The sequence below is a fragment of the Mauremys reevesii genome, linkage group 8 (genome assembly GCF_016161935.1).
Source record: "Mauremys reevesii isolate NIE-2019 linkage group 8, ASM1616193v1, whole genome shotgun sequence".
In the NCBI taxonomy this organism is placed as follows: Eukaryota; Metazoa; Chordata; order Testudines; family Geoemydidae; genus Mauremys; species Mauremys reevesii.
The window spans coordinates 52,408,181-52,433,907 of NC_052630.1; the positions used below are offsets into that span (position 1 = coordinate 52,408,181).

Here is a 25,727-nt window from a genome sequence, read left to right on the forward strand (position 1 = left end):
TTCTCCTGAAGACCTTAGTTAGGGCTAGTAAATATCAAGGGCAAGGTTTTTCAAAAGTGACTAATGATTTTGGGTGCCTAATTTTGGCACTTTAAAGTGTACTGGTTTTCAGAAAGTAATGAATGCCCATCCTCTGAAAATCCAGACCCCTTTACAATGTCAAAGTTGGGCACTCAAAGTCACTGCTTACGTTTGAAAATCTCCCAAATCCCTGCAGATATGAGCTGTAGAGTGAGATACCTCTGTTCATCATTTTAAAGGAACTGACTGTCCTCTCCTTACCTTCAGAGATAGAGGCTGTTGAAGCAATATACATGTGTTTCATAGTTCCATATGTACTGCACCAACCATGGAATTACTACTATGACGTGTGAACTTAAGCTATATACTCATGATGCAATGCTACATTTTCTATAAACTGGGATACAGTGATATCAAGATGCTAAATTTCTTTGGCAACTTAGGGAATTTATCTATATGTTCATTACCCCTCTCATTTTTAATAGCTGAGTGAAGTGGTACAGTTTTATATGTGGAATCCTATTTCGTGTTACCTCTAGAGTAGAGCATTATAGAATACAGTGTGTTTTCGTTCTTAGTGGTTATGTTTCAATGAGGCCAAGTGTTAAGACCTTTGGCATTTTGTATAATTCTGTTGTTGGCAATGACCCACTTGTGGAAACAGATTTAGTCAACAGAACTGAATTTGAATAATCTTTTTTGTACTAATCTCCATCATCTAATGTTTCTGGTCACAAGACTATGGAAGTTTATACCACCAGACTTTTAAAGCTGTTCTTCCCTGTAATTGTTTCTGACTATGAAAGCCAGAGGAGTTCTGTACTCTTTTTTTTTTTTTAAGTTGTATCCTCAACATTTGAAAAATGAACCTGAATATTGTTTTGTGTCTTGAAATTCTAGTTGCGTCATATTGAGAATAAACTGGAGGTAGCGCCTACCAGCACAGCAGTGTTTGATTCTGTCATGGATGCCAAGAAACCATCTGCCAGTGCTACTAGGAAAATAAGCAGGAAAGGTGTGTATTACTTATATAGGGCAGGGTAAGAATAAGTCTTTCTTAGTAGTATCATTTTTATTTTTTTAATCCTCTTTTCCTGGTTTCCTTTGTTTATGAACTTGAGAGAAAGTTGGAGCAATGTTTCTCTTCTGAATACATTGTCCTGAAAAAAAAAATATGCTGCCTATCTGGTGATGGCATTTGGAACTCACTAGAAGGGTGCTTTGCTGCAACTTGTGCTTGCCATAGTCTGTTACCTTGTTTCTACGGCATTCCAGCTAACAGCTACACACGCTGATGGCTAGCTCCAACAGTAGTATTACATTGGAGTGACCATCTAAATTTTTAACATTTCTTTAACTGGTTAACTTATTTTAATAGTTTCACAACGCTCACTTTCAAGGATAAATGCCCTTATATTGCCTTTTTAGAGTGATTGTAATCATGACAACAAGGCTATGAAAAGAGGAAAAATCATATTCTAATGCTACTTTTAGAACTTAAACCACTTATGAAAAAATGTGTTTCTATTTGCAGAGTGTTTTCCTCATCCCTATTCAGCCCCTATGGTTAGTTGTAATTTAACTCATTTGGCATTCTCATAGGTTTTATATCAGGGGTTCTCAAATTGGGGGTCGCGACCCTTCAGAGGGTCACAAGGTGGTTACAAGGGGGGTGTGAGCAGTCTGCTCGGTGGGGCTGACATCCCCGAGCCCCCATTAAATTAAATCCCCCCCCGCCCCATTTTTAATTTCTAGGGGGGTCACAGTCAGAGGCTTGCTGTGTGAAAGGGGTCACCAATACAAAAAGTTTGAAAACCACTGTTTTATATTGACATGTCAGAGCAGCAAGAAAACTGGTTGGATCTCTATATTTCTCTGATTCAATCAACTCTCTTAGGCTTAATCATTCCCAGTTATGATTTTTTAAAATATTCTTTTAGAAATTTTATATGCAGAACTAGTGCAATGATTTGCTTGAGTGTTTACCACTTACTCCTGGTAGCTTGAAACAGCTTGCTGGTGAAGAGAAGGTGATAACTTAAGTACTATTCTTGAGCACTAATTGAACCGGAAGAGAGCTGCATTCTAAACCACTCAGCGCTATGAGCCTTCTCTTCCTGCAGATGGTAGGTACCTAGAGGATTCCTTGGTTTCTGCTTCAGCCTCCAGGTCCTCCAGCCAAAATAAGTCACGCAAAGAGAAGTCCTCCCGCAGTCCTCTTCGAGCTACAACTCTGGAGAGCAATGTGAAAAAGAGTAGCCGTGTGGAATTTCGTGAACCCTTGGCTTCATACAGGTTAGTGCAAGAGAGAACTGACATTTACTGTGAAATACACAAACTGGAACAGAGCTGTTGCCAGTGTTCTTATGAACACTTCAGGACTGGGTTTATTTTTTTTCTGCCAACAGGTGGAGAATGGTTTTAGATTGGTTTTAGATTGAGCAAGTATAATGTCTGATGTGTTGCATAAGGGGCTTTATCATCCATTTACAGGAGGATGGACGCAATGATCCAATAGGTCTCTTATGTCTTTAACTTCAGTGATAATTCCCCCAATATTTGGAATATCACAAAAGTGTTGTATTTGTTGCTGAAAATTCATTCTTGTTCTTCTCCTGCTTCTGCTAACCACCTATAGTAAAATAATACGCTGTAATTATACTAATGTCTACTAAATCCAAGCATTTAATTCTTAGTATTGAGGCAAAACATTTGTTTTTAAAGATCAGGGAGTTGTCTTAACTGGATTTTTAAAGGGGTTTAAGTGGGTTAGGAACTCAAGTCCCTTAAACTGTTCTGAAAATTCCAGCCCTAATGGTTACTACTCACTATGACAACTTGTTTAAAAGGCTGCCCTTAACAGAGCTGCCACTCTTTACCAATAGTTTAATTTTCTATACAGTGTACAGAATAAGCCAAAGAATCTTCTTCAGCACTGGTATTGCAAATGATATCAAAAAGACTGAAATGTTTTATTTAACTGCTGAATTGCTGTTGCAAAGCCAGCAGAGGAAGTAGAAAGCATTATTACAAGTCATAGGGAATTAGTAGTTATTTCTTATCTTCTTGGCAGTAGTGATAGATTTTAAACACAACTTTTCCTATTTTTGATTCATCTTAGAATCTTTTTTCTAATGTATAATATTGGTGATGTAGAAAGAATGTTTTCTATCTTGATAACATTTTTTCTTTGCTCTTTTGAGGACTTTGATTGAGGACCAGCTCTTTTATTATTGCCATAACCAACAGAACATGACACTTCATTTATTTTTGAACATCATAAGTAATGATAAAGTTTTTCTTGGCTGTTGTCATGTATTCATGTAATTTAAATTTTTTAACTTCCTTGACATTTTACTTGTGGAATTTTTGCACCCTGTTAAGTCAGCAGACAAGCTGGTAAACTATTGCATAAACTTGGAGTCTTTAAAGAAACACCTTTAAAATTGCATAGGAGAGTGTTGAACAGGAGGGGATCACTGACCCTGTTGTAGGGAACACTCTCTGTCTGTCTGTCTCTCTCACATGCGCACGAGTGCAGAGAACCTTGCTGACTTTAAGAAAATATTGGTTGGGGGCAGTTGGAAGGTGTGTGGTGGGGAGAAATACTTAATGATTACAATGTACCCAAAAACCTAAAACAAGCTTGTCACTGCAGAGTTAGTTTGGTTAGTACTTAAGATTTCTGAGACTTGTAACATTTCACCATAAGTCCTTCATTACTTTTTTTCTCAGTTTGTGGCAAACCTCGGCCCTAGTCATAATGAATGACTTGTTTAAATTGATAAGGTGTAGGATTTTTTCAAGTGCTGAACTTCTGCCTAACTCAGATCCCACTGAAGTCAATGGTAAAACTTCTATTGACTTTAGTAAGAGTTGAATTAGGCCACCACTGACTGTTTTTTTAAAATCCCACCCTTTATCTCTTTATTTATAATGGGCCCAGCACCAATGTTATCTCAGTACCAGTAGAAATGAAACGTAAGCAAACATAGAAGTTCTATCTTGCCTGCAGGCTCCTCATTCCAACTGTGGATTTTCCTCGTTGGCTACATAGGAGGCAGAGTTGGACCTGTCAGGCTGGGGGCTCTTTTGCTAATTAAACTGCTCCTGTTGTTAGTTCCCCATCTGGAATAATTCTTTCCCGGACATCAGTTGCTTGGTGTAAAAACAGTGTATCAAATTGTTTGACTTCAAATGCAGGGCGGGAAACCATGAGCAGATGAACTCTTATCAACCTAATATCCATTTCTCATCCAAATATACTTAGATATAAAGAAATCTAAAGTACAGGAAATGAAAAAGACTAGCTTTTTACATTGTGAAGATTGTAAGATCAAGTACTCAAGTCAGGGCATTCAAATTGTTATCCTTGTGCTGATTGTTAATTCTGTCCTATTGCATGTCCTGTATACTTTTATGATATACATTACTAAGAGCGTGATACCTGAAGGTCTGTATTTAACAGGGAAAAGAGAAATAGAAAATGCTGTGTGTATGCAATGTTACGCACATGGCTTCAAAAAGCTCCCTTGAACATATACTTGCCCAAGGACTAAGCCTACTAGCCTAGATGAAAAATAGTGTCACCTCAGTACTCCTGCCATTGGCACATATTCAACCCCTCTTCAATAAACCTTAAATAAATTCTGCCCTCATAGCACGCAAACATCCTAGAATACCAAAGGAGCTGACTGAGAGATCTGAGCCATCAGCAAATGTTCAAAAAGTCATGGAAGCCAGGAGAGATTTTAGAGGACTGGAAAAGGGCAAATATAGCACCAGTCTATAAAAAGGAAACAAGGACAACCCAGGGAATTACAGGCCAGTCAGCTTAATTTCAGATAATGGAGCAAATAATCAAATTGCAAACACCTAGAAGATAATAAAGTGATAAGTTACAGTCATCATGGATTTGTCAAGAAAAATTGTGTCAGACCAACCTAACAGCCTTCTTTGACAGTAACAAGTTTTGTAGATGGGGGTGGGGGAGGGGAAGGAAGCAGTAGATGTGGTGTATCTTGACTTTAGCAAGACTTCTGATAGAGTCTTGCATGACCGTCTCATAAACAAACTAGGGAAATACAACCTAGATGGAGGGTGCATGATTGATTGTAAAACTGTTCCCAGAGATAGTTACCAGTGGTTCACGGTCAAGCTGAAAGGGCATATAAAGTGGGGTCCCATGGGGATTGGTCCTGGGTCTGGTTCTGTTCAATATCTTCATTAATGATTTAGATAATGGCATATAGAGTACACTTATAAAGTTTGCAGATGATACCAAGCTGGGAGGGATTGCAAGTGCTTTGGAGGATAGGATTAACATTCAAAATGATCTGGACAAGCTGGAAAAATGATCTGAAGTAAATAGGATGAAATTCAATAAGGACAAATGGAAAGTACTCCACTTAGGAAGGAACAATCAATGCACACATGCAAAATGGGAAATGACTGCCTAGGGAGAAGTACTGTGGAAAGGGATCTGGGGTCATAGTGGATCACAAGCTAAATATGAGTCAACAGTCTAACACTTGCAAAAAAAAAAAAAAAAAAAAGCAAATGTCATTCTGGGATGTATTAGCAGGAGTGTTGTAAGCAAGACACGAGAAGTACTGTATATACTCGTTCATAAGCCGAATTTTTTTAGTAAAAAAGGGAAGCACCAGAGCAGGGGGTTGGCTTTTGAATGGGTATAGAGAGGGAGAGGTGGGACACAAGGAGCAAGGAGAGACAGCACAGCCAGCAGAGACAGAAGGGAAGAGGTGGGGCCAGAGTCTCTCTGCTTCTGGCCACGCTGCTCTCCCCACAGCCTTCGCAGCAGCTGCAACTCTGGGGCTGGCAGGCTGCAGCCATGCTGCTCGGCCCCACCCCCCAGAGCAGGCTGTGGCCACACCTCCTGGCCTGCTGGAGCACGCTGCGGCCACGCTGCCCAGTCTGACCCGCTGGAGCAGGCTGCGGCCGCACTTCCCAGCCTGCCAGAGCAGCTCCAGCCAGGCCAGAGACATCTTCCCAAGATAAGGTGGGAAAGGATGGGATGGGGAGATTGTGGGGGTCCTGGGTGAGGGATGGGGTCATGTGGTGGTGGTCACAGGGGTTACTCCCCTGACTCCCAGCTTCTCCCCCTGCCCCCCCCCCCCCAAAAAAAAATTTCCCCACCAGTTGCTGTCCCAGCCCGTCAGGGTAAGCAGCTGGTGCGCTGGGACACTTTGTTTACTTAGGTTTACCTCTGTGCCGGCGGATGCTCGAGGTAAACAAACCATCTCAGCCCACCAGTGGCTTATCCTGATGGCCCGGGAGCCCAAGTTTGCTGACCCCTGAATTATAGGGTAGGCTTATGAACAGGTTATAAAAATTTTCCATTTTTACGTATCCATCTTGGGGAGGGGGGTCGGCTTATAAATGAACCGGCTTATGAATGAGTACATATGGTAATTCTTCCGCTCTACTCCGTGTTGATTAGGTCTCCACTAGAGTATAGTGTCCAGTTCTGAGCACCATGTTTCAGGAAATTGGAGGAAGTCCAGAGGAGAGCAACACAATGATTAAAGGTCTAGAAAACACGATGAGAGAAGATTGAAAAAATTGGGTTTTTTTAGTCTGGGGTAAAGAAGACTGAGGGGGGACATGACAACAGTCTTCAAATATGTAAAATGTTGTTACAAGGAGGAGGGAGAAAAATTGTTCTAGTTAATCTCTAAGGATAGGTGAAGCAGCAATGGGCTTAAATTGAAGTATAGGAGGTTTAGGTTAGATATTAGGAAAAACTTCCTAATTGTCAGGGTAGTTAAGCACTGGAACAAACTGCCTAGGGAGGTTGTGGAATCTCCATCACTGAACGTTTTTAAGAGCACATTAGACAAGCACCTGTCAGGGATGGTCTAGATGATACTTGGTCCTGCTTTGAGTGGAGGGGACTGGACTAAAAGACCTCTCAAGGTCCCTTCCAGTTCTGTGATTCTATAGGTTTTTGCGAACAGGGCTGCTAACAAGGACTTTCGCAAGGGAGTTCTCCAGGTGAAGGAGGAGCAAATACAGCACCCTTGGGGTAAGTAGTTGTCTGTAGTTTGTGTTTGGAGGTTACTTGCTGTGTGCTGAGCTTGTGTGTGTCTGTCCGTTTGGTTGTTTGAAGGACCATGTGCTGTGGCTGGCAGTTGGAAGCTGTGAGCTTCAAAGTAAGGTTTGAAAGCTAGAAGCCTCTGTTAATTGGCTGAGCCTTAGTCAGCGGGCGGGGCTATCAAGAATGCCAGGGCTTTATAAAGCAGTGAGCAAGTGCCAGGGAGCTTTGCGACTAGGGCTGCTAAGAGGGAGTTTCGCAAGGGAGTTTGGAAGGGGAGTGGGAAGGGGGCAAGGTTCACCTGTCTTTCTTTAAAACCTGTAAACTGAACTACATTAAAAACTTCTTGATTTAAACAAAACCCTTTGATTAACTTAGGTAGCTGTAGGAGAGAACGCAGGCAGAAGCCCAGCAGCAGAGTTGGGGCTATCCAGTTTATTGCGCTGAGTGCAGAATGTATGATTACCTGCCCTGTGGGTAGGTGGCGTTTGTGTGCATTCGGTGCAAGGAGACCGCATACAGGCTTTGGAGGCCAGGGTGGTGGAACTGGAGGAGCTAAGGGAGGCAGAGAGATGTGTTGATGAGGCTTTCCGGGACACTGTAGAATTGTCTCACATCTGGTTAGATAGCCCGTGCACTGTTGAGGAGGATGAAAGGCCCAGGGAAGTAGAGCAGTCAATGGGAGCAGAGGGAAACCTTCCCATAGTTGGGACCCTCCTTCCAGATGGTTTTAATGTATCCTCTCGCACTGAAGTTACCTCTCCGGGGAGGGAACTCCAGTCACTAGGAAAAGGCAGGTGTTAGTAATGGGAGATTTGATCATTAGAAACATAGATAGCTGGGTTTGTGATGACCGGGAGAACCGTATGGTGACTTGCCTGCCTGGTGCGAAGGTTGCAGATCTCTCGAGGTATATAGATAGACTTATGTGTAGTGCTGGGGAGGAGCCGGTGGTTGTGGTACATGTAGGTACCAATGACATAGGGAAGGGTAGGAGAGATGTCCTGGAAACCAAATTTAGGCTGCTAGGGAAGAGACCGAAATCCAGGATCTCTATGGTGGCTTTCTCAGAAATGCTCCCAGTTCCATGCGCAGGGCCAGGTAGGCAGGCAGAGCTTCAGAGTCTCAATGCATGGATGAGATGAATCTAAACCCCTCCTCTCTACACAATCATTAGGAACTGGGGAAACTTTTGGGTTAGGGGGAGCCTATACAGGAGAGATTGGCTCCACCTAAACCAAAGTGGAACCAGACTGCTGGCACTTAACATTAAAAAGGTTGCAGAGCAGTTTTTAAACTAGGAGATGGGGAAAAGCCAACTGCTGCAGAGGAGAATGTGGATCGGACAGAAACTTCTCTTAGAGGAGAGTCTATTGATAGAGATTTTCTAGGTTTTAGTCAGGAGGAGAGGATGGAAGAGAATAATGTAAGGGTCAGATCAGACGAGAAACATTCACATAAAAAAGAATCTGACACATCAGAAAAGGGCAGACAAATAAACAGTGACAAGTTCTTAAAGTGCTTGTACATAAATGCTAGAAGTCTAAATAAGATGGGTGCACTAGAGTGCCTTGTGATAAAGGAGGATATTGATATAATAGGCATCACAGAAACCTGCTGGACTGAGGACAATCAATGGGACACAATGATTCCGGGGTACAAAATATATCGGAAGGACAGAACAGGTCGCGGGGGGGAATATATGTGAAAGAAAATGAAGAATCAACTGAAGTAAAAATCTTAAGTGAATCCACGTGTTCCATAGAATCTCTGTGGATAGTAATTTCATGCTCTAATAAGAATATAACATTAGGGATCTATTATCGACCACCTGACCAGGACAGTGATAGTGACGATGAAATGCTAAGGGAGATTAGAGAAGCTATAAAAATTAAGAACTCAATAATAGTGGGGGATTTCAATTATCCCTGTATTGACTGGGAACATGTCACCTCAGGATGAAATGCAGCGACAAAATTTCTCAATATTTTAAATGACTGCTTCTTGGAGCAGCTGGTACAGGAACCCACAAGGGGAGAGGAAACTCTTGATTTAGTCCTGAGTGGAGCGCAGGAGCTGGTCCAAGAGGTAACTGTAACAGGACCACTTGGAAATAGTGACCATAATATAATAACATTTAACATCCTTATGGTGGGAAGAACATCTCAACAGCCCAACACTGTGACATTTAATGTCAAAAGGGGAACTATACAAAAAATGTGGGGATTTATTAAACAGAAATTAAAAGGTACAGTGACTAAAGTGAAATCTCTGCAAGCTGCATGGATGCTTTTCAAAGACACCATAATAGACGCCCAACTTAAATGTATACCCCAAATTAAAAAACACAGTAAAAGAACTAAAGAAGAGCCACCGTGGCTTAACAACCATGTAAAAAGCAGTGAGAGATAAAAAGGCATCTTTTAAAAAGTGGAAGTCAAATCCTAGTGAGGTAAATAGAAAGGAGCATAAACACTGCCAAATTAAGTGTAAAAATGTAATAAGAAATGCCAAAGAGGAGTTTGAAGAACGGCTAGCCAAAACCTCAAAAGGTAATAACAAAATCTTTTTTTAAGTACATCAGAAGCAGGAAGCCTGCTAAACAACCAGTGGGGCCCCTGGACAATGCAGATACAAAAGGAGCTCTTAAAGACGATAAAGTCATTGCGGAAAAACTAAATAGATTCTTTGCTTCAGTCTTCAAGGCTGAGGATGTTAGGGAGATTCCCAAACCTGAGCCGCCTTTTGTAGGTGACAGATCTGAGGAATTGTCACAGATTGAAGTGTCACTAGAGGAGATTTTGGAATTAATTGATAAACTTAACAGTAACAAGTCACCGGGACCAGATGGCATTCACCCAAGAGTTCTGAAAGAACTCAAATGTGAAGTTGCGGAACTATTAACTATGGTTTGTAACCTGTCCTTTAAATCGGATTCTGTACACAGTGACTGGAAGATAGCTAATGTAACAGCAATATTTAAAAAGGGCTCTAGAGGTGATCCTGGCAATTACAGACCAGTAAGCCTAATGTCAGTACCAGGCAAATTAGTTGAAACAGTAGTAAACAATAAAATTGTCAGACACTTAGAAGAACATAAATTGTTGGGCAAAAGTCAACGTAGTTTCTGTAAAGGGAAATCATGTCTTACTAATCTATTAGAGTTCTTTGAAGGGGTCAACAAACGTGGACAAGGGGGATCCAGTGGACATAGTGTACTTAGATTTCCAGAAAGCCTTTGACAAGGTCCCTCACCAAAGGCTCTTATGTAAATTAAGTTGTCATGGGATAAAAGGGAAAGTCCTTTCGTGGATTGAGAACTGGTTAAAAGACAGGGAACAAAGGATAGGAATAAATGGTAAATTCTCAGAATGGAGAGGGCTAACTAGTGGTGTTCCTCAAGGGACAGTCCTAGGACCAATCCTATTCAACTTATTCATAAATGATCTGGAGAAGGGTAAAAAGTGAGGTGGCAAAGTTTGCAGATGATACTAAACTGCTCAAGATAGTTAAGACCAAAGCAGACTGTGAAGATCTTCAAAAAGATCTCACAAAACTAAGTGATTGGGCAACAAAATGGCAAATGAAATTTAATGTGGATAAATGTAAAGTAATGCACATTGGAAAAAAATAACCACAACAATACATACAATATGATGGGGGCTAATTTAGCTACAACTAATCAGGAAAGAGATCTTGGAGTCATCGTGGATAGTTCTCTGAAGATGTCCACGCAGTGTGCAGTGGTGGTCAAAAAAGCAAACAGGATGTTAAGAATCATTAAAAAGGGGATAGAGAATAAGACAGAGTGTATCTTATTGCCCTTATATAAATCCATGGTACGCCCACATCTTGAATACTGAGTACAGATGTGGTCATCTCATCTCAAAAAAGATATACTGGCATTAGAAAAGGTTCAGAGAAGGGCAACTAAAATGATTAGGAGTTTGGAACAGGTCCCATATGAGGAGAGATTAAAGAGGCTAGGACTTTTCAGCTTGGAAAAGAGGAGACTAAGAGGGGATATGATAGAGGTATATAAAATCATGAGTGATGTGGAGAAAGTAAATTAGGAAAAGTTATTTACTTGTTCCCATAATACAAGAACTAGGGGTCATCAAATGAAATTAATGGGCAGCAGGTTTAAAACAAATACAAGGAAGTTCTTCTTCACACAGCGCACAGTCAACTTGTGGAACTCCTTGCCTGAGGAGGTTGTGAAGGCTAGGACTATAACAGCATTTAAAAGAGAACGGGATCAATTCATGGAGGTTAAGTCCATTAATGGCTATTAGCCAGGATGGGTAAGGAATGGTGTCCCTAGCCTCTGTTTGTCAGAGGGTGGAGATGGATGGCAGGAGAGAGATCACTTGATTACCTGTTAAGTTCACTCCCTCTGGGGCACTTGGCATTGGCCACTGTCAGTAGACAGGATACTGGTCTAGATGGAACTTTGGTCTGACCCAGTACGGCCGTTCTTATGTTCTAGGTTGAATCATTTCTACCCCATCTCTTTCCAGGCTGTCTGTTCTCAGTATGCTGCCCAAAGAGATGGCATCTACCTTCCTGGGTGCAGATCCCTTTTTTCACTTGAGTCTTCTGTATCTAGATTCTACCTCCCTTTTTTTAAGGCAACAGAAGCTGTGGTCCACTCTACTTCTCACTCTTCCACCCTCCTATAAAAATGTAGCAGCTCTAGCTGTTATAATTCCTTCTTTCCGTAAAATGTGCTGTAGTGCTTGGGCCACTCTGTTCCCAGTCTCCCTCCTTCTCTTCATGGAAAGCTGCTGAAAACTGCTTTGCCCACTCAGTTCACTCGTTTGGCCAAAACCTATGCATGCCCTGAATCAGTAGATGTTACAAACTCTGATTCTGCACATTTGCATTAAAATACTGCATATAAGAAATTTTGTCAGTCAGCTTCCAAAACAGCCTTATCTTTTGGAATTTTCTTACTTCTGATTGCTTGATACTGCAAACTGTTAACATCCCATTAACAGTTGTTGAGTTTTTAAAAAGGGAGAGAACTGTTGGGAAGGAAGATACTGGGAGGTAATTAGCTTGCTGAGCTGATCACCTCTATTAGTGAACCTTGTTAAGTTTGCTGTTCTACCCCCAATTCAGTCTGAAAGATCAGTAAGTTCCTTTCTCGTCAGTTTTTCTATGCTGTGCACATGACAGATGCAAGTTCCTTTCTCTGCAACTTAGAAGCTTCATTGTCTACTATACATTTTCTGAACTAAGAAGTGCTAACTTAAGGAACTGTGCACACATTTTTTTCACTCTTGCCAAACCTAAGCTACTGAAGGGATTTTGCTCAAACTTTCCAGGGGGTGGGAAGGAATCACTTTCAAGGCAGAAACCAAGTATAGAAAATTTCAGCTGAAATAGGGAAACATTCGAAAAGTAGGGAGCATATAAAAATGGGGTCATCATTTAAACTTTTGCAACTTTCGTTATATTAGGTAACATTAAGTGCCCATTGTAATAAACAAAGTAATTGTTTCCATGAGTCATCTAATAGGTGTTGCTGATTGGCATCTAGAAATCTATACTTTTCAGAGGTTTTCTGGTGTATGTAAAAGTTAGTTTATCTCAGCAAATGTTGAAACCATTATTATGCTGACCACTATAGTTTAGGCAGCATAAGCGAACATCACAAATGTTAAAATTGATAGATTTTTATACAGTGAATAACATTCTCTCTGATTTAAGAAACTCACAGGCGTTCATACTGTATACTTCATGTAGGTGATGATGACTACAGAGTTAATTCAAACCTAGTTTGTGGTGTTTTTACTGTTGTGTTTCTAATGTTGACTTTCTTTTGTGGTAGGGAGACTTATGGTGCGCCATCTTATCAAAGTGCTAGTCAATTGGAGGCAAAATGTTTGCTGTCTGGTTTAGACCGTAATGAAGCACAGGATAAGACTGAAGGAAAGAGCTGTATGATGTATGACAGGAATGAAAATGACTTACATAACAGAAATTTTGAAAGCCCACATTCTTCTGCTGCAGATGACACAGTTGTTAGGTATTTGAATGACCGACCAGCAATTGATGCTTTGCAGAACTTTGAGTCTCTTTTTAAAGCTGTAACCCCTACAAGATCAGAGGAGGAAAAGACTAATGGATCCAGAAGAGATGAGAGCAGCACTAAAACTCCTTTGAGTAGCACAGCCCAGGACGCGGAATTGAAAGGGATAAGGCTGGCAGAATCTTCTCCTTCCTCCACTAGTACTTCTAGTGCCCACAGGCTGGAAATCTTAAAACGGAGGCAGCATGACGCTAAATTGCATGATGCTAAATTGGAGAAGCTGAAGGAGCGGATTAGGAAGCAATGGGAGCATTCGGAAGAATTAGGCAGCAAGGGACAACTTCTGGGATATGCCGAGCAGCCTGTAGTGGTAACAAATGTGGAGAACGCAGTGACGCCAAAAGTCAGAAAAGTGGCAGTTGCACCCCCTGCTCCAACATATAAAGGTATGTAGACCCTCTATCTCATGTTATTTACATGTGGGGGGAGAGAGAGAAAGCAGAGTTTGTGCAGCGTGTCAAAATATGGGAATTGGCTTGTGACTTCTGTCTGTTTGGGTAGAAATCATTTAAATATGACCACAGGCAAGAAATTATGCCATCTAAATGTACACCTTCAGTATATTTTACATCATTTACAATTCCTCCTGTACCTTCTCCCCAGTCAAAATAGAAAATTAGAGCATGCCATCTCATTACTCTCTTAGGTTACCTGCATACCAGATGCATTTTCATGTAGTCCTGTGCAGCGTTTGGTAATTTATATATGCAGAAATTTTTTTTTTGTTCTAATCACTTCGTCAAAGGTATGTTAAACACCAGCTGCATTTAAAACAGTTTAAAGGTTTGAAGCAAAAGCCAGGAAGTGCAAGGTTAAGCTTTTCACTTTGTATTTCAGCATAAACACAAAGAATTAAGACCAAGTATTTGTCCTAACTTCAGGCTCCCATAATTTCTGTGAGTCTAGAATGGCAATGGTGGTGGTCTAACATCATTTCTTAATAAAATTTAGACTTTTTTTACAAAGAGAAAAATGCAGAAACCTCAAAAGGTACAATTACTGACATTAACCAAAACATCCTTTAGAGTTCAGGTAATCCAATATGGGGCCTCTTTAGATTATATGACCATATTATATTCTTATATACTGTTTAAAAGTATTGTTCACTCATTGAGTGAGATAGGTTTTTTTTTGTTTGTTTGTTTTTTTAAAGCTGTTGCTGACTATAATGGAAATACAGTCTTGAGCACAAGAGCTTTTTTAATGGAACCTCCTTTAAATTGTTTGTTGCACATGTGCTAGAAATGGGCCCTTTCTGTGAAATTAGGATCCAGCTTCCCCCCTAAACTCAGTGATATTTTTGTGAGTGAATAGAGAGTGGGTCTGCCTATAAATATATGTGGAATCCACTCCAAAGATTAAGGGTGCCTAGGCCCCTCTTTGTGCACAGTAGCTTCTTTTTAAATCTAATATCTTGGTTGGTTTACATACTTCTCTGAAATCTCTAAAGATGAATCCTGGTCTTTTATTCTCTAAATGTGAGATATGGAATAGGTATGAATTTCTGATAAGACTTGGAAAATCAGGCCTTATTTGTACTTTTGGTAATGCACCTTGTTAACCTAGTGCTTGTCAACTGCTTGCAGTGTAGTACTTTCTCCTCATGTAATATACCTTGGCAACTGAAAACAGCCTTAGGCACCATATAAAAGATATGTCTCTATTAAGAAGATAAGTCAACCTTTGTTAAGTCGACGTACAGCCACCGCATTAATTACTGCAGTGGCTGGTGTCCACACTACCCTCTTTCTGTCTGTGGTGTGTGCCCTCACAAGGAGTGCTTCCACCGTCTGAAGAGGGGCAGTGTGGGGGACTGAGAGCCAGGGCTCTTAGCTCCATGTAGCTCCCCACCAGGAGCCCAGCTGCTCCCCTGGGCTTCTTGCCTTCCCGCTCCCACCTCGGAGTGGTGGGGCAGCTGCCTGGGGCACCTTGCCTCCTTCAGGGAGATCTGCACTCAGTCTGGTCAGCTGCTGCGCTCCCAGCGGGAAGCCAGGACCGTGGGAGGTGGCAGGGCTCTCACTGGGGAGTTAGGAGCCTGGGCGGCAGCCCAAGCTGGAAGCCTGTGTGGCACCCCGGCTTGAAGCAGAGACCGGGCAGCAGCCATCTTTGGAGCCAGGAGTTGGCTTTCTTGTCAATTTGGAGCCGTGAAACTGACAAGAATGACAGCCAAAATCCGATGTAAGGAACACAGTGTCTACCTAGACCTAATTACACCGACATAAGCTCTATACCTCAGTGAGGTGATTTTATTATGTTGGCATAGCAGGGGAGTTACATCAGTGGGAGGAGCATTTCAGTGTGTACACCTCCACTGTTTTGTCAACAAAACCATGTAGTATAGATAAGGCCTAATAGCACAATTTTTTTCCTCAAGGTTTTTAAAGTATTCTGCAAAATCTAGATAAAACTCTGTTTATCATAGGTTTCAATCCTGCTGAGACAAAGATTCGCACTCCTGATGGAAAGGTGTGGCATGAAGAGGAATTTCAAAACATCAGTAGGGAGTTGTATCGAGATATAGCACTCCAATTAACAGGTGAGAAGCAGATCTAAGCTTATTAATACACACAGGCTTCTTTGAGAAGCATCTAGGGTTGCTACACACGGGAAATGAAAGGTAGAGCTACCTAATAGTGCATATCCTGTATTCCAGTGTTTCTTAAACGTATTTGATCACACGATTCTTTGCGTCTATAGTAGTTTATGCCCCCCTGCCACACAAGTAAATACACCAATGAAAAAATCAACATGCAAGTCTTGCTAAATATTAAAAACAGGAAGGCATTGATTCAAACAGAGCCACTTAAGTATATATTAAAGTAAATTTTAAGTGAGATGCTGCAGTTTTGGGCACCCGGCCAGCAGCCACCACTCTTCGGCTTCCCAGTTCTGAAGGCAAGGCAGAGGGCAGCATAAAATGTGCGTAGTACTTTTTTTTCTTAAGCTTCCCACACCAGAATATATTCTGTGCCTCCCAGTTTGAGACCCTCTTCTGTACTCCATCCACAGGCACTAGAACTGGTTGAAAAAACTTTTGCCTCCCACAGGATTTTTTTTTAAATAAGTCAAATGATTGTTTTATTTTGTATTGGAGTAAAAAATGCATATTGAAGTGGAACAATTTTTCATTTAATTTTGAAATTTCCCATTGAAAAATTTAATCAGATCTTTTCCCACAATAAAATTGTTTTTGATGAGACCACACTTTTTTGTGGTAAAATTTTTCATTTGAAAAAATGCAGACAGTTCTAACAAATGCACACCTTTCAGTTACCACAACTACTACCACTATGTGGCACATCTTTAATTCTGCCCCTTCAACACTCCTTTTTACCAAATTACCCACTCCCAAAATTAGTTGTGGAGATGTTTTGTGTTGTGCTGTGTTCCGCTATGAGGTAGCTTAACTCCTCCTAAAGTGTCAGGAGTGGAAAGTCATGTCATATGCTAATCAAAAGATCACTGGACAATACAGATACTTCAGGACCCAAAAAGGGACTTTTGTTGTCTTGACAGCTCTTATCCCAGTTTCTCTTATAAGGGGTAAATTAAATCAAACCAGGTATTCTCCCTCAGCTCAGGGGAAACAGAAGGTTCATCTGTATCCAACTTTCAAAAGAGGAGGAGGAGTGGAAAAGTTTTTCCAGTAAGAAGAGTGCCAGGATAACTCTTCCCACAATCACGTTGCTGTGTAACTCTTCTCTAAAGAAGGGAGACAAAAAGGGTGAACTAGTAGGAAATGAAAAAAACATTGTCATGATGTGCCATGATTTTTTTTTCCTTACAGCACTCCTACATTGTTTTTGTCTGTTGTGAGGATCTTGGGGATTTTATAATTTACTTGTTTGTTTCTTTACTGCTGCTTTGTTAACAATAATTTGATTTCAGGGTTTTGAGTTTTTTACAAGGGCTTGGCTTTGCTTATTTTACACTACCAAATGAACTTTTTTCTTTAAATGTTTAATAAACACACATACAAAAAGGGGGTGGGGGAGGGAAACAATGAAAATGTTCAAAGTGAATTGTTTTCAGTAATATCCTTTATTCTCTCTCTTTGTGTAGAGAACAAAACTTTGCTTGATAGTCTTTTAAATAGCATTAAATGTCTTTGTTGTGGCAGGGGATCAATTTTAGCGCTAGTACTCAGGTTTTGTTAAAGCAAATGCTGTTTCTTAAAACAAATGCATACAAAGGACAAAAAGAAAACAGTAACCAAAGGTGCTAAAATGTAGCCTGGCTTTGCTTACAGTTCAGTTGCTGAAAGACCACAAGTATAGCACATGCCCATTTAGCCACTCCAAGTCCTTGGCTTTACTCCTCCTGGCTCTGGAAAATGTTTGGCTGCTGTTGATTGCCCTCACTTTCCTCTGGCAAGTCTGTAGAATATTTTTACTGAGATAAGGCTACTTTTTAGTTTCAGACTGGCTACATCAAAATGATACTGTTAAATAGCTTCTGATTCACTAAGCCAGGGAAAAAGAAGAGATGAGAGGAATAAAGTGGCTATGGAAATTGACACACTAAGAGGGCGTAATGAGGATCTTAGGCTTTCATCTCGGGAGTTGCTTGGATCATACCAAAGATAAATGTTGCCCAAATACCTGTTCTTATCTGGTCAGAACATATTTCAGGCAAAGGAAAAGGACCAATGGTGTAATAGTAAATCTTTGGGCCCCAGTGTTAATGATGCTGGCTGAAGTAATGGTGGTTGTGATCCGTCTTCCTTCACACTCAGAACTTGCTGCCAAGCTGAAGAAGTTGACATGTGATCCTCACAAAAATGTCCAGAAAGAACAACAATCTATTTTTATCAAAATTACCCAGTCAAAACAAGCTTTCAATGGTCCACATATGTATGTTCTGCCATATTTGTAACTTCACCAGGAGCCTCGAAGGCTCCTAATTTAAGTGGTGTTTTTAGTTCAAACAAGTTTAATTTGCATTTGAATAACTTTATTGAATTATGTGCTTTTTGAAATATTTTTGTCACTTTTACTTGTCAAAAAGATTGTTTACATCTTTCACCCACTTAAGATGTTTCAAGATTTTAACCCAGGGTAGGATTCAACACATGTCCCAGTAGATGCCATCTCTGTTCAGAAATGGTCCTTTTAAATACGGTCCTTCCCTAAGCTCCAAAATGTTAAGCCTATACAACAGTCATTTTCTAACACCTTCCCCTTCAGAGAGACACACATACGCGCGCGCACACACTCTCTTCCTATGCATTCTCTTCCAGTAAAATTTGGGATTTCATAGTATCAGAATAATGTAAATTGTGGTTCTGACATGGGGTTATTGACATTATTGAGAGTAGATCTAGAAATACTGTTGTTTTTTTTGCGGTGCCTTGGTGTTTTAAAAATATGCTGAGATCGCATAAATTATCCTGCAAACATCTCCCAACAAAAAATAACTGGAGAATTCTGCACAAACTCTCTGGACTTTTATGGCTTTGTTATATAAGTATTAAAGATCCATTTTGCCTGTGAGAGACTGTTCAGTTTCTAAAATTCAAAGGTCTTTTATCACTAAGCCTATTCTTTAATTAATTTCAAAATGATTTAATGTAATTATTTTTTTCTCTGAATGTATTTAAAAATCAGCACAAGAAAACAATCTAAACTCTTTACAAAGTCAGTTGGGGCTCACTTTGAGAACTATAAGCAAAACTTAGCTTTTCCCAGCTCTCTCCTAAACTCTTGTGGAACCCTCCTTAGCTATGTGTTATCTATCTGTTGATCTTTCCACTCAAATTCACATTTGTTATCCTAGAGTTTTGGAAATGTCCATTAGATGTACCTTCACAATATCCCACAGCAGATGACTGCTCTCCCCAGATGATGATGATGTTGTGAGGTTTTTCTAACTTTTCTGAGACTAACTTGCAAGATGCTTGTTGTCATTCTGCCAGCAGAATCAGACACATGCTAAATAGCATACAAGCAATTCAAAATGTATGCATGGTAATATAATCTTCAGATTTCTGGCTTTGTCACCTACACTACATTGACACCACTTAAAAGATTTATCTTGAGTAACCGAACCTATTTCTTTTACCTTTCTGTAGACTTAAACTTCTCCTTCTGACTTGCAGGTTGTATTTTATGGATTCATGAAGTTCTAAATCTTTGGTGCCTTTCTGGCTACTTCTGACACTCTGGCAGTTCAAAGCAGCTGTAAACCTGGCAGATCAGTCTACTGGTGATTTTTCTAGAGTAGTGATAATCCCCATTTAGAGTTAGACCCACCCTTCTCATGGCCCTTGGTGAAGGAATTATGGCTTGGGTCACAGTTCTGCCAGTGATCCTTTGCTGCTGGAATTGCCTCAAAGGGCTTTGGGAAGCTGGGTGCAATTTAGAGCTGCCCTGAGGTGGTTCAGAATTTCACCAGGGACTGGACCTGCTCTTGACTAGTACCATGACTGGGGAGCCACAAAGTTGTCTTAAAGCCATTTTGCTTCCTTTGCTGAAGTTCTAGCCCAGGGTAGTCAATGGTGGACTGCGGGCCAAATCCAGACTACCAGACACTTTGGAATGGATCCTGAAATATTTTTATTTACTTGTTGTTTTTTATTGTTGGGTTTTTTACTTTCTTCTCTGGAGTCTGGACCATGACTATACCTTAACCAAGAAATTTGGACCTTGACAAAAAATAGACTACCCCTGTTTTTGCCCAGGGTTTTTATTCAGATTACTCCAGAGGTGGGCAAACTGTGGCCCACAAGCCACATCCGGTCCATGGGACCCTTCTGCCCGGCCCCTGAGCTCCTGGCCCGGGAGACTACCCCCGGCCACTCCCCTGCTGCTTCCCCTCCCCCGCAGCCTCAGCTTGCTCCGCCGCTGGTGCAATGCTCTGGCTGACGGGGCTGTGAACTCCTGGGGCAGCGCAGCTGCAGAGCCTGGCGGCGATGGCGTGGCTGGCTCCAGCCAGGCGGCACGGCTGTAGCGCCGCCAGCCACCGGTGTTCCAGGCAGCGCAGTAAGGGGGCAGGGAGCTGGGGGGTTGGATAGAGGACAGGGCAGTTTGGGGGGTTGGTCAGGGGCAGGAGTTTGTATAGGAATCGGGGCAATCAGAGGGTGGGGAACAGGGGGGTTGAATGGGGGCAGAGATCCTGGGGGGGGCAGTCAGGAATGAGAGGAGGGATTGGATGGGGCAGCGGATAGAGGGTGGGGGCTGGGCCCCGACCCCCTCCCCTAACTGGCCCTCCATACAATTTCCGAAACCGGATGCGGCCCTCAGGCCAAAACATTTGCCAGCCCCTGGATTACTCTAATGTTTATAGATATCTTATTATGTTTAACTTACCTTCTTTTTTTCTAGAAATCCAGTTTTTCTTTAAAAGTTTAATATAAACAGAGTTGTCCGAATTAAATAGACATCTAGTCCATTTCTCACGTTTTCCAGGGGACACATTTCAGTAAGAGGAATGAGTTGTATGCAAGTTTGGCCATATGCCGCTCTTGATGCCATGTGTACACCAGCTGTCTGGAATGATCTCCTTCATTTGAAAAGATCATATCAAATAGCTGATTCTAAGTAACCAATCTATAGTCATACACAGTACATACTGCAAATATATATTGAGGTTGTTCTATTAAACGTGAACACGTGGACAGAAAATCTAACATAGATATATTCACCATGTACTGTATGGACAGCTGAACTTATATTCTTTTCCAATCTGGTACTGAAATCAGCAGCATACCTGAAAATTCTGCAGAACCTTCAAGAACATGTCTCTTAGTAATTGAGGTTTTTCTTTAATTATGAAAATTAATACGACTAATATAGAATCTCATGATTTGGTTTTTTAATTGTGATAGTGGCTACATGTATCCTACTCAGTGGGTATGTTGATTCTGAATCCCACCCTTGGGTTCATCTCTATCAACTAAACACATGTTAAAATAAATCTTGTCCTGTCTACGCTAGAGTTTAAAACAATGTGTTAAAACACTTTAGCTAAATGCATTTTAAAATACCATATTTATCTTAGTCTACACAAGCCCATTGGTAACAATGCACTGACTTGCATTTGGTTCACTTTTTGAATGCTTTCTTTGCAGCCATAAGGGCTAAGGCTTAAGTCTTTTTTTTTTCTTTTTTTTTTTTTAATGAAAGCTTAAATGATGCAGAACAATTTTGAATCAGTGAATATGTCTACACCACAAACAAACACCCATGGCTGGCCTGGGTCAGCTGACTCAGGCTGCAGGGCTGTAAAATTGCGGTGTAGATGTTTGCCCCGTGAGCCAGAGTCAGCTGACCCAGGCCAGCAGTGGGTGTTTAATTGCAGTGTAGACATACCCAGTTGGTGTATTCTGTGGCAAATTCTGCAGGCACAGTTGCAGAAAGTACAATGCTCTGCTATTTAGCCTGTCACATTTTGATGGATTGGTTGGGAACCAAGGATTAAATGTGCTAGCATGTATAATGTAAAGTTAGAGGGTCATGTATTCAACAATGAAGAAGCTAGACGTAGCTCATTCAGGTGGAGCATTAATATGTACTTTGTAAAACTTAATTTGTCCTTCAGTAGAATAAAAAAGCAACATTAGCTCAGATATGCCAAACTATTAACGTGACTTCTAAACCCCAAAGTGAACTTCCTAACGATCTGTTACGGCTGTTATCTGTGCATACTTATGGCTTTGCAGTTTTCTAGTATTTATGTACACAGTGTTTGAGGCAAAATGTTCATTCTGAGTGTTTTGGGGCAAAGCTATAAGGGTAAGCCTAAGCAATGCATTGTGGAGTCTAACCTGTGGGCCTTGGAGTAGCAGTAGAATTCTACCTACCGGTGGGCGTGGTACATGTAGGTACCAGCAACATGGGGAAGGATAGGAGAGAGATCCTGGAGGCCAAATTTAGGCTGCTAGGTAAGAGATTGAAGTCCAGGACCTCCATGATAGCATTCTCTGAAATGCTTCCAGTTCCACGTGCAGGGTTGGTTAGACAGGCAGAACTGCAGGGTCTCAATGTGTGGATGAGATGATGATGTAGAGAGGAGGGGTTTAGATTTATTAGGAACTGGGGAAGCTTTTGGGAAAGGGTGAGCCTATACAGGAAGGATGGGCTCTACCTAAACCAAAATGGAACCAGTTTGCTGGCGCTTAAAATTAAAAAGGTCGTAGAACAGTTTTTAAACTAAGGGTTGGGGGAAAGCTGACAGGTGCACAGGAGCGTGTGGTTTGGACATCCCTTTGGGGAGGATCTATAAATGAAGATTCCCTATGTCCTACTAAAAAGGCGAGGATGGAAAATGATAAAATACAGGGAGGATCTGATGAGAAACAGTCAAATGAAAAAAAGTCCCATTCAATTACATCACGCAATAGGAGACAGCCAAAAAATGACAAGTTTTTAAAATGCTTATATACCAGTGCTAGAAGTCTAAATAATAAGATGGGTGAACTAGAGTGCCTAGTATTAAATGAGGATATTGATATAATAGGCATCACAGAAACCTGGTGGAATGAGGATAATCAATGGGACACAGTAATACCAGGGTACAAAATATATCAGAAGGACAGAACAGGTCGTGCTGGTGGGGGAGTGGCACTATATGTGAAAGAAAGCATAGAATCAAATGAAGTAAAAGTCTTAGATGAACTAAATTGTACTGTAGAATCTCTATGGATAGTAATTCCATGCTTGAAAAATAAGAATATAGCAACTTTGCCTCGGTCTAATACTTTGCCTCGGTCTTTAATGAGGCTAATGAAGGGCTAAGGAATAGTGATAGAGGGACCGATGGGAATGAAGATATGGGGGTAGACATTACGGTATCTGAGGTAGAAGCCAAACTTGAACAGCTTAACGGAAGTAAATCCGGGGGCCCGGATAATCTTCATCCTAGAATATTAAGGGAATTGGCGAGGGATATTGCTAGCCCGTTAGCGATAATCTTTAATAAATCCCTAAATTCGGGGATTGTACCGACTGACTGGAGATTAGCTAATGTAGTTCCTATATTCAAGAAGGGGAAAAAAAGTGACCCGGGGAACTATAGGCCTGTTAGTCTAACATCTGTAGTATGCAAAGTCATGGAAAAAATCTTAAAAGAGAGAGTGGTTCCGGAGCATGAGGCAGATGGCAACTGGGATAGATTAAAGCATGGATTTACGAAGGTAGATCGTGCCAAACCAACTTGATCTCCTTCTTTGAGAAAGTAACAGATTTTTAGACAAGGGAAATGCGGTGGATCTAATATATCTGGATTTCAGTAAGGCGTTTGATACGGTACCGCATGAAGAATTACTGGTTAAATTGGAAAAGATGGGGATCGAAATGAAAATCCAGAGGTGGATAAGGAGCTGGTTAAAGGGGAGACTGCAGAGGGTAGTATTGAAGGGGGAACTGTCCGGTTGGAGGGGGGTTACCAGTGGAGTTCCTCAAGGCTCGGTTTTGGGTCCAATTTTATTCAATCTATTTATTGCTGACCTGGGAACCAAGAGTAGGAGTGGGCTGATAAAGTTTGCGGATGACACCAAGTTGTGGGGTATTGCCAATTCGGAAGAGGATCGGGATATTCTCCTGGGAGATTTAGATGACCTTGTAAACTGGAGTATTAGTAACAGGATGAAATTCAATAGTGAGAAGTGTAAGGTTATGCATTTAGGGATGTCTAACAAGAACTTTAGTTATAAGCTGGGGACGCACCAGTTGGAAGTAACGGAGGAGGAGAAGGACCTAGGAGATCGTAGGATGACTATGAGTAGGCAATGTGATGTGGCCGTTAAAAAAGCTAATGCGGTCTTGGGTTGCATTAGGCGAGGTATTTCTAGTAGGGATAAGGAGGTGCTAGTCCCGTTATATAAGGCGTTGGTGAGACCTCATTTGGAGTATTGTGTGCAGTTTTGGTCTCCCATGTTTAAGAAGGATGAATTCAAACTAGAACAGGTACAAAGAAGGGCCACTAGAATGATCCGAGGAATGGAAGGCCTTTCGTATGAAAGGAGACTTGAGGAGCTCGGTTTGTTTTCCTTAACCAAAAGAAGGATAAGAGGAGATATGATTACACTCTTTAAATATATCAGAGGGATAAATACCAGGGAAGGAGAGGAATTATTTCAGCTCAGTGCTAATGTGGACACGAGGACAAACGGATATAAACTGTCAGTCAGGAAATTCAGGCTTGAAATTAGACGAAGGTTTCTAACCATCAGGGGAGTGCAATACTGGAACAGCCTACCGAGGAAACAGTGGGGCGAAGGACCTCCATGACTTTAAGATTAAGCTAGATAAGTTTATGGAGGGGATGGTATGATAGGATAACGGGCTTAGTCAATAGGTCAATTAAGTGCCACACTGGTAAATAGTACAATGGGTCAATGGTATGATATAACCTTTTCCAGAGGGTTTGGCTGGAGAGTCTTGCCCGCATGCTCGGGGTTCAGCTGACCGCCATATTTGGGGTCGGGAAGGAATTTTCCTCCAGGGAAGATTGGCAATGGCCCTGGAGGTTTTTCGCCTTCCTCCGAAGCATGGGGCAGGGGTCGCTTGCTAAGGAGTGGGTGGATCGGCTTATGTGGCCTGCATCTTGCAGGAGGTCAGACTAGATGATCATAATGGTCCCTTCTGATCTTGAATTCTATGATTCTATGATTCTATGAACAGGGCTATATTACAGACCACCTGACCAGGATGGTGTTAGTGACTGAAATGCTCAGGGAGATTAGAGAGCCTATTAAAATAAAAAACTCAATAATAATAATAATGGGGGATTTCAACTATCCCCATATTGACTGGGTACATATCACCTTAGAAAGGGATGCTGCGATAAAGTTTCTTGACACCTTAAATGACTGCTTCTTGGAGCAACTAGTCCTGGAACCCACAAGAGGAGAAGCAATTCTTGATTTAATCCTAAGCGGAGCGCAGGATCAGGTCCAAGAGGTGAATATAGCTGGACCACTTGGTAATAGTGACCATAATATAATTAAATTTAACATCCCTGTGTTGGGGAAAACTCCACCGCTGCCCAACACTGTAGTATTTAATTTCAGAAAGGAGAACTACACAAAAATGAGGAGATTAGTGAAACAGAAATTAAAAGGTACAGTACCAAAAGTAAAATCCCTGCAAGCTGTGTGGAAACTTTTTAAAGACACCATAATAGAGGCTCAACTTAAATATGTAGCCCAATTTTAAAAAACATAGTAAAAGAACCAAAAAAGAGCCGCCGTGGTTAAACAACAAAGTAAAAGAAGCAGTGAGAGATATAAAGGCATCCTTTAAAAAGTGGAAGATAAATCCTAATGAGGAAAATAGAAAAGAGCATAAACTTTGGAAGATGAAGTATAAAAATATAATTAGAAAGACCAAAAAAGAATTTGAATAACGGCTAGCCAAAGACTCCAAAAGTAATAGCAAAACATGTTTTTAAATACATCAGAAGCAGAAACAACCACTGGGGCCACTGGACAATCGAGATGCTAAAGGAGCACTCAAAGATCAGGCCATTGCGGAGAAACTAAATGAATTCTTTGCATCGGCCTTCACTGTTGAGGATGTGAGGGAGATTCTCAAACCTGAGCCATTCTTTTTGGGT

General features: G+C 41.2%; 1 protein-coding gene across 11 annotated transcripts in view; it reads left to right on the forward strand.

Annotated features, from left to right (window-relative positions):
* CEP350 (centrosomal protein 350) overlaps positions 1-25,727 on the forward strand; it is a 143,989-nt gene that overhangs the window by 16,021 nt on the left and 102,241 nt on the right. For 8 of the 11 annotated variants that reach the window (XM_039486128.1, XM_039486132.1, XM_039486127.1 and 5 more), the window contains 4 exons: positions 922-1,036; positions 2,145-2,316; positions 12,912-13,558; positions 15,595-15,708. In XM_039486128.1, the coding sequence (XP_039342062.1) occupies positions 922-1,036; positions 2,145-2,316; positions 12,912-13,558; positions 15,595-15,708 (1,048 nt within the window). The remainder of the gene's footprint in view (positions 1-921; positions 1,037-2,144; positions 2,317-12,911; positions 13,559-15,594; positions 15,709-25,727) is intronic. The other 3 variants (XM_039486133.1, XM_039486130.1, XM_039486126.1) reach the window with 1 other exon arrangement.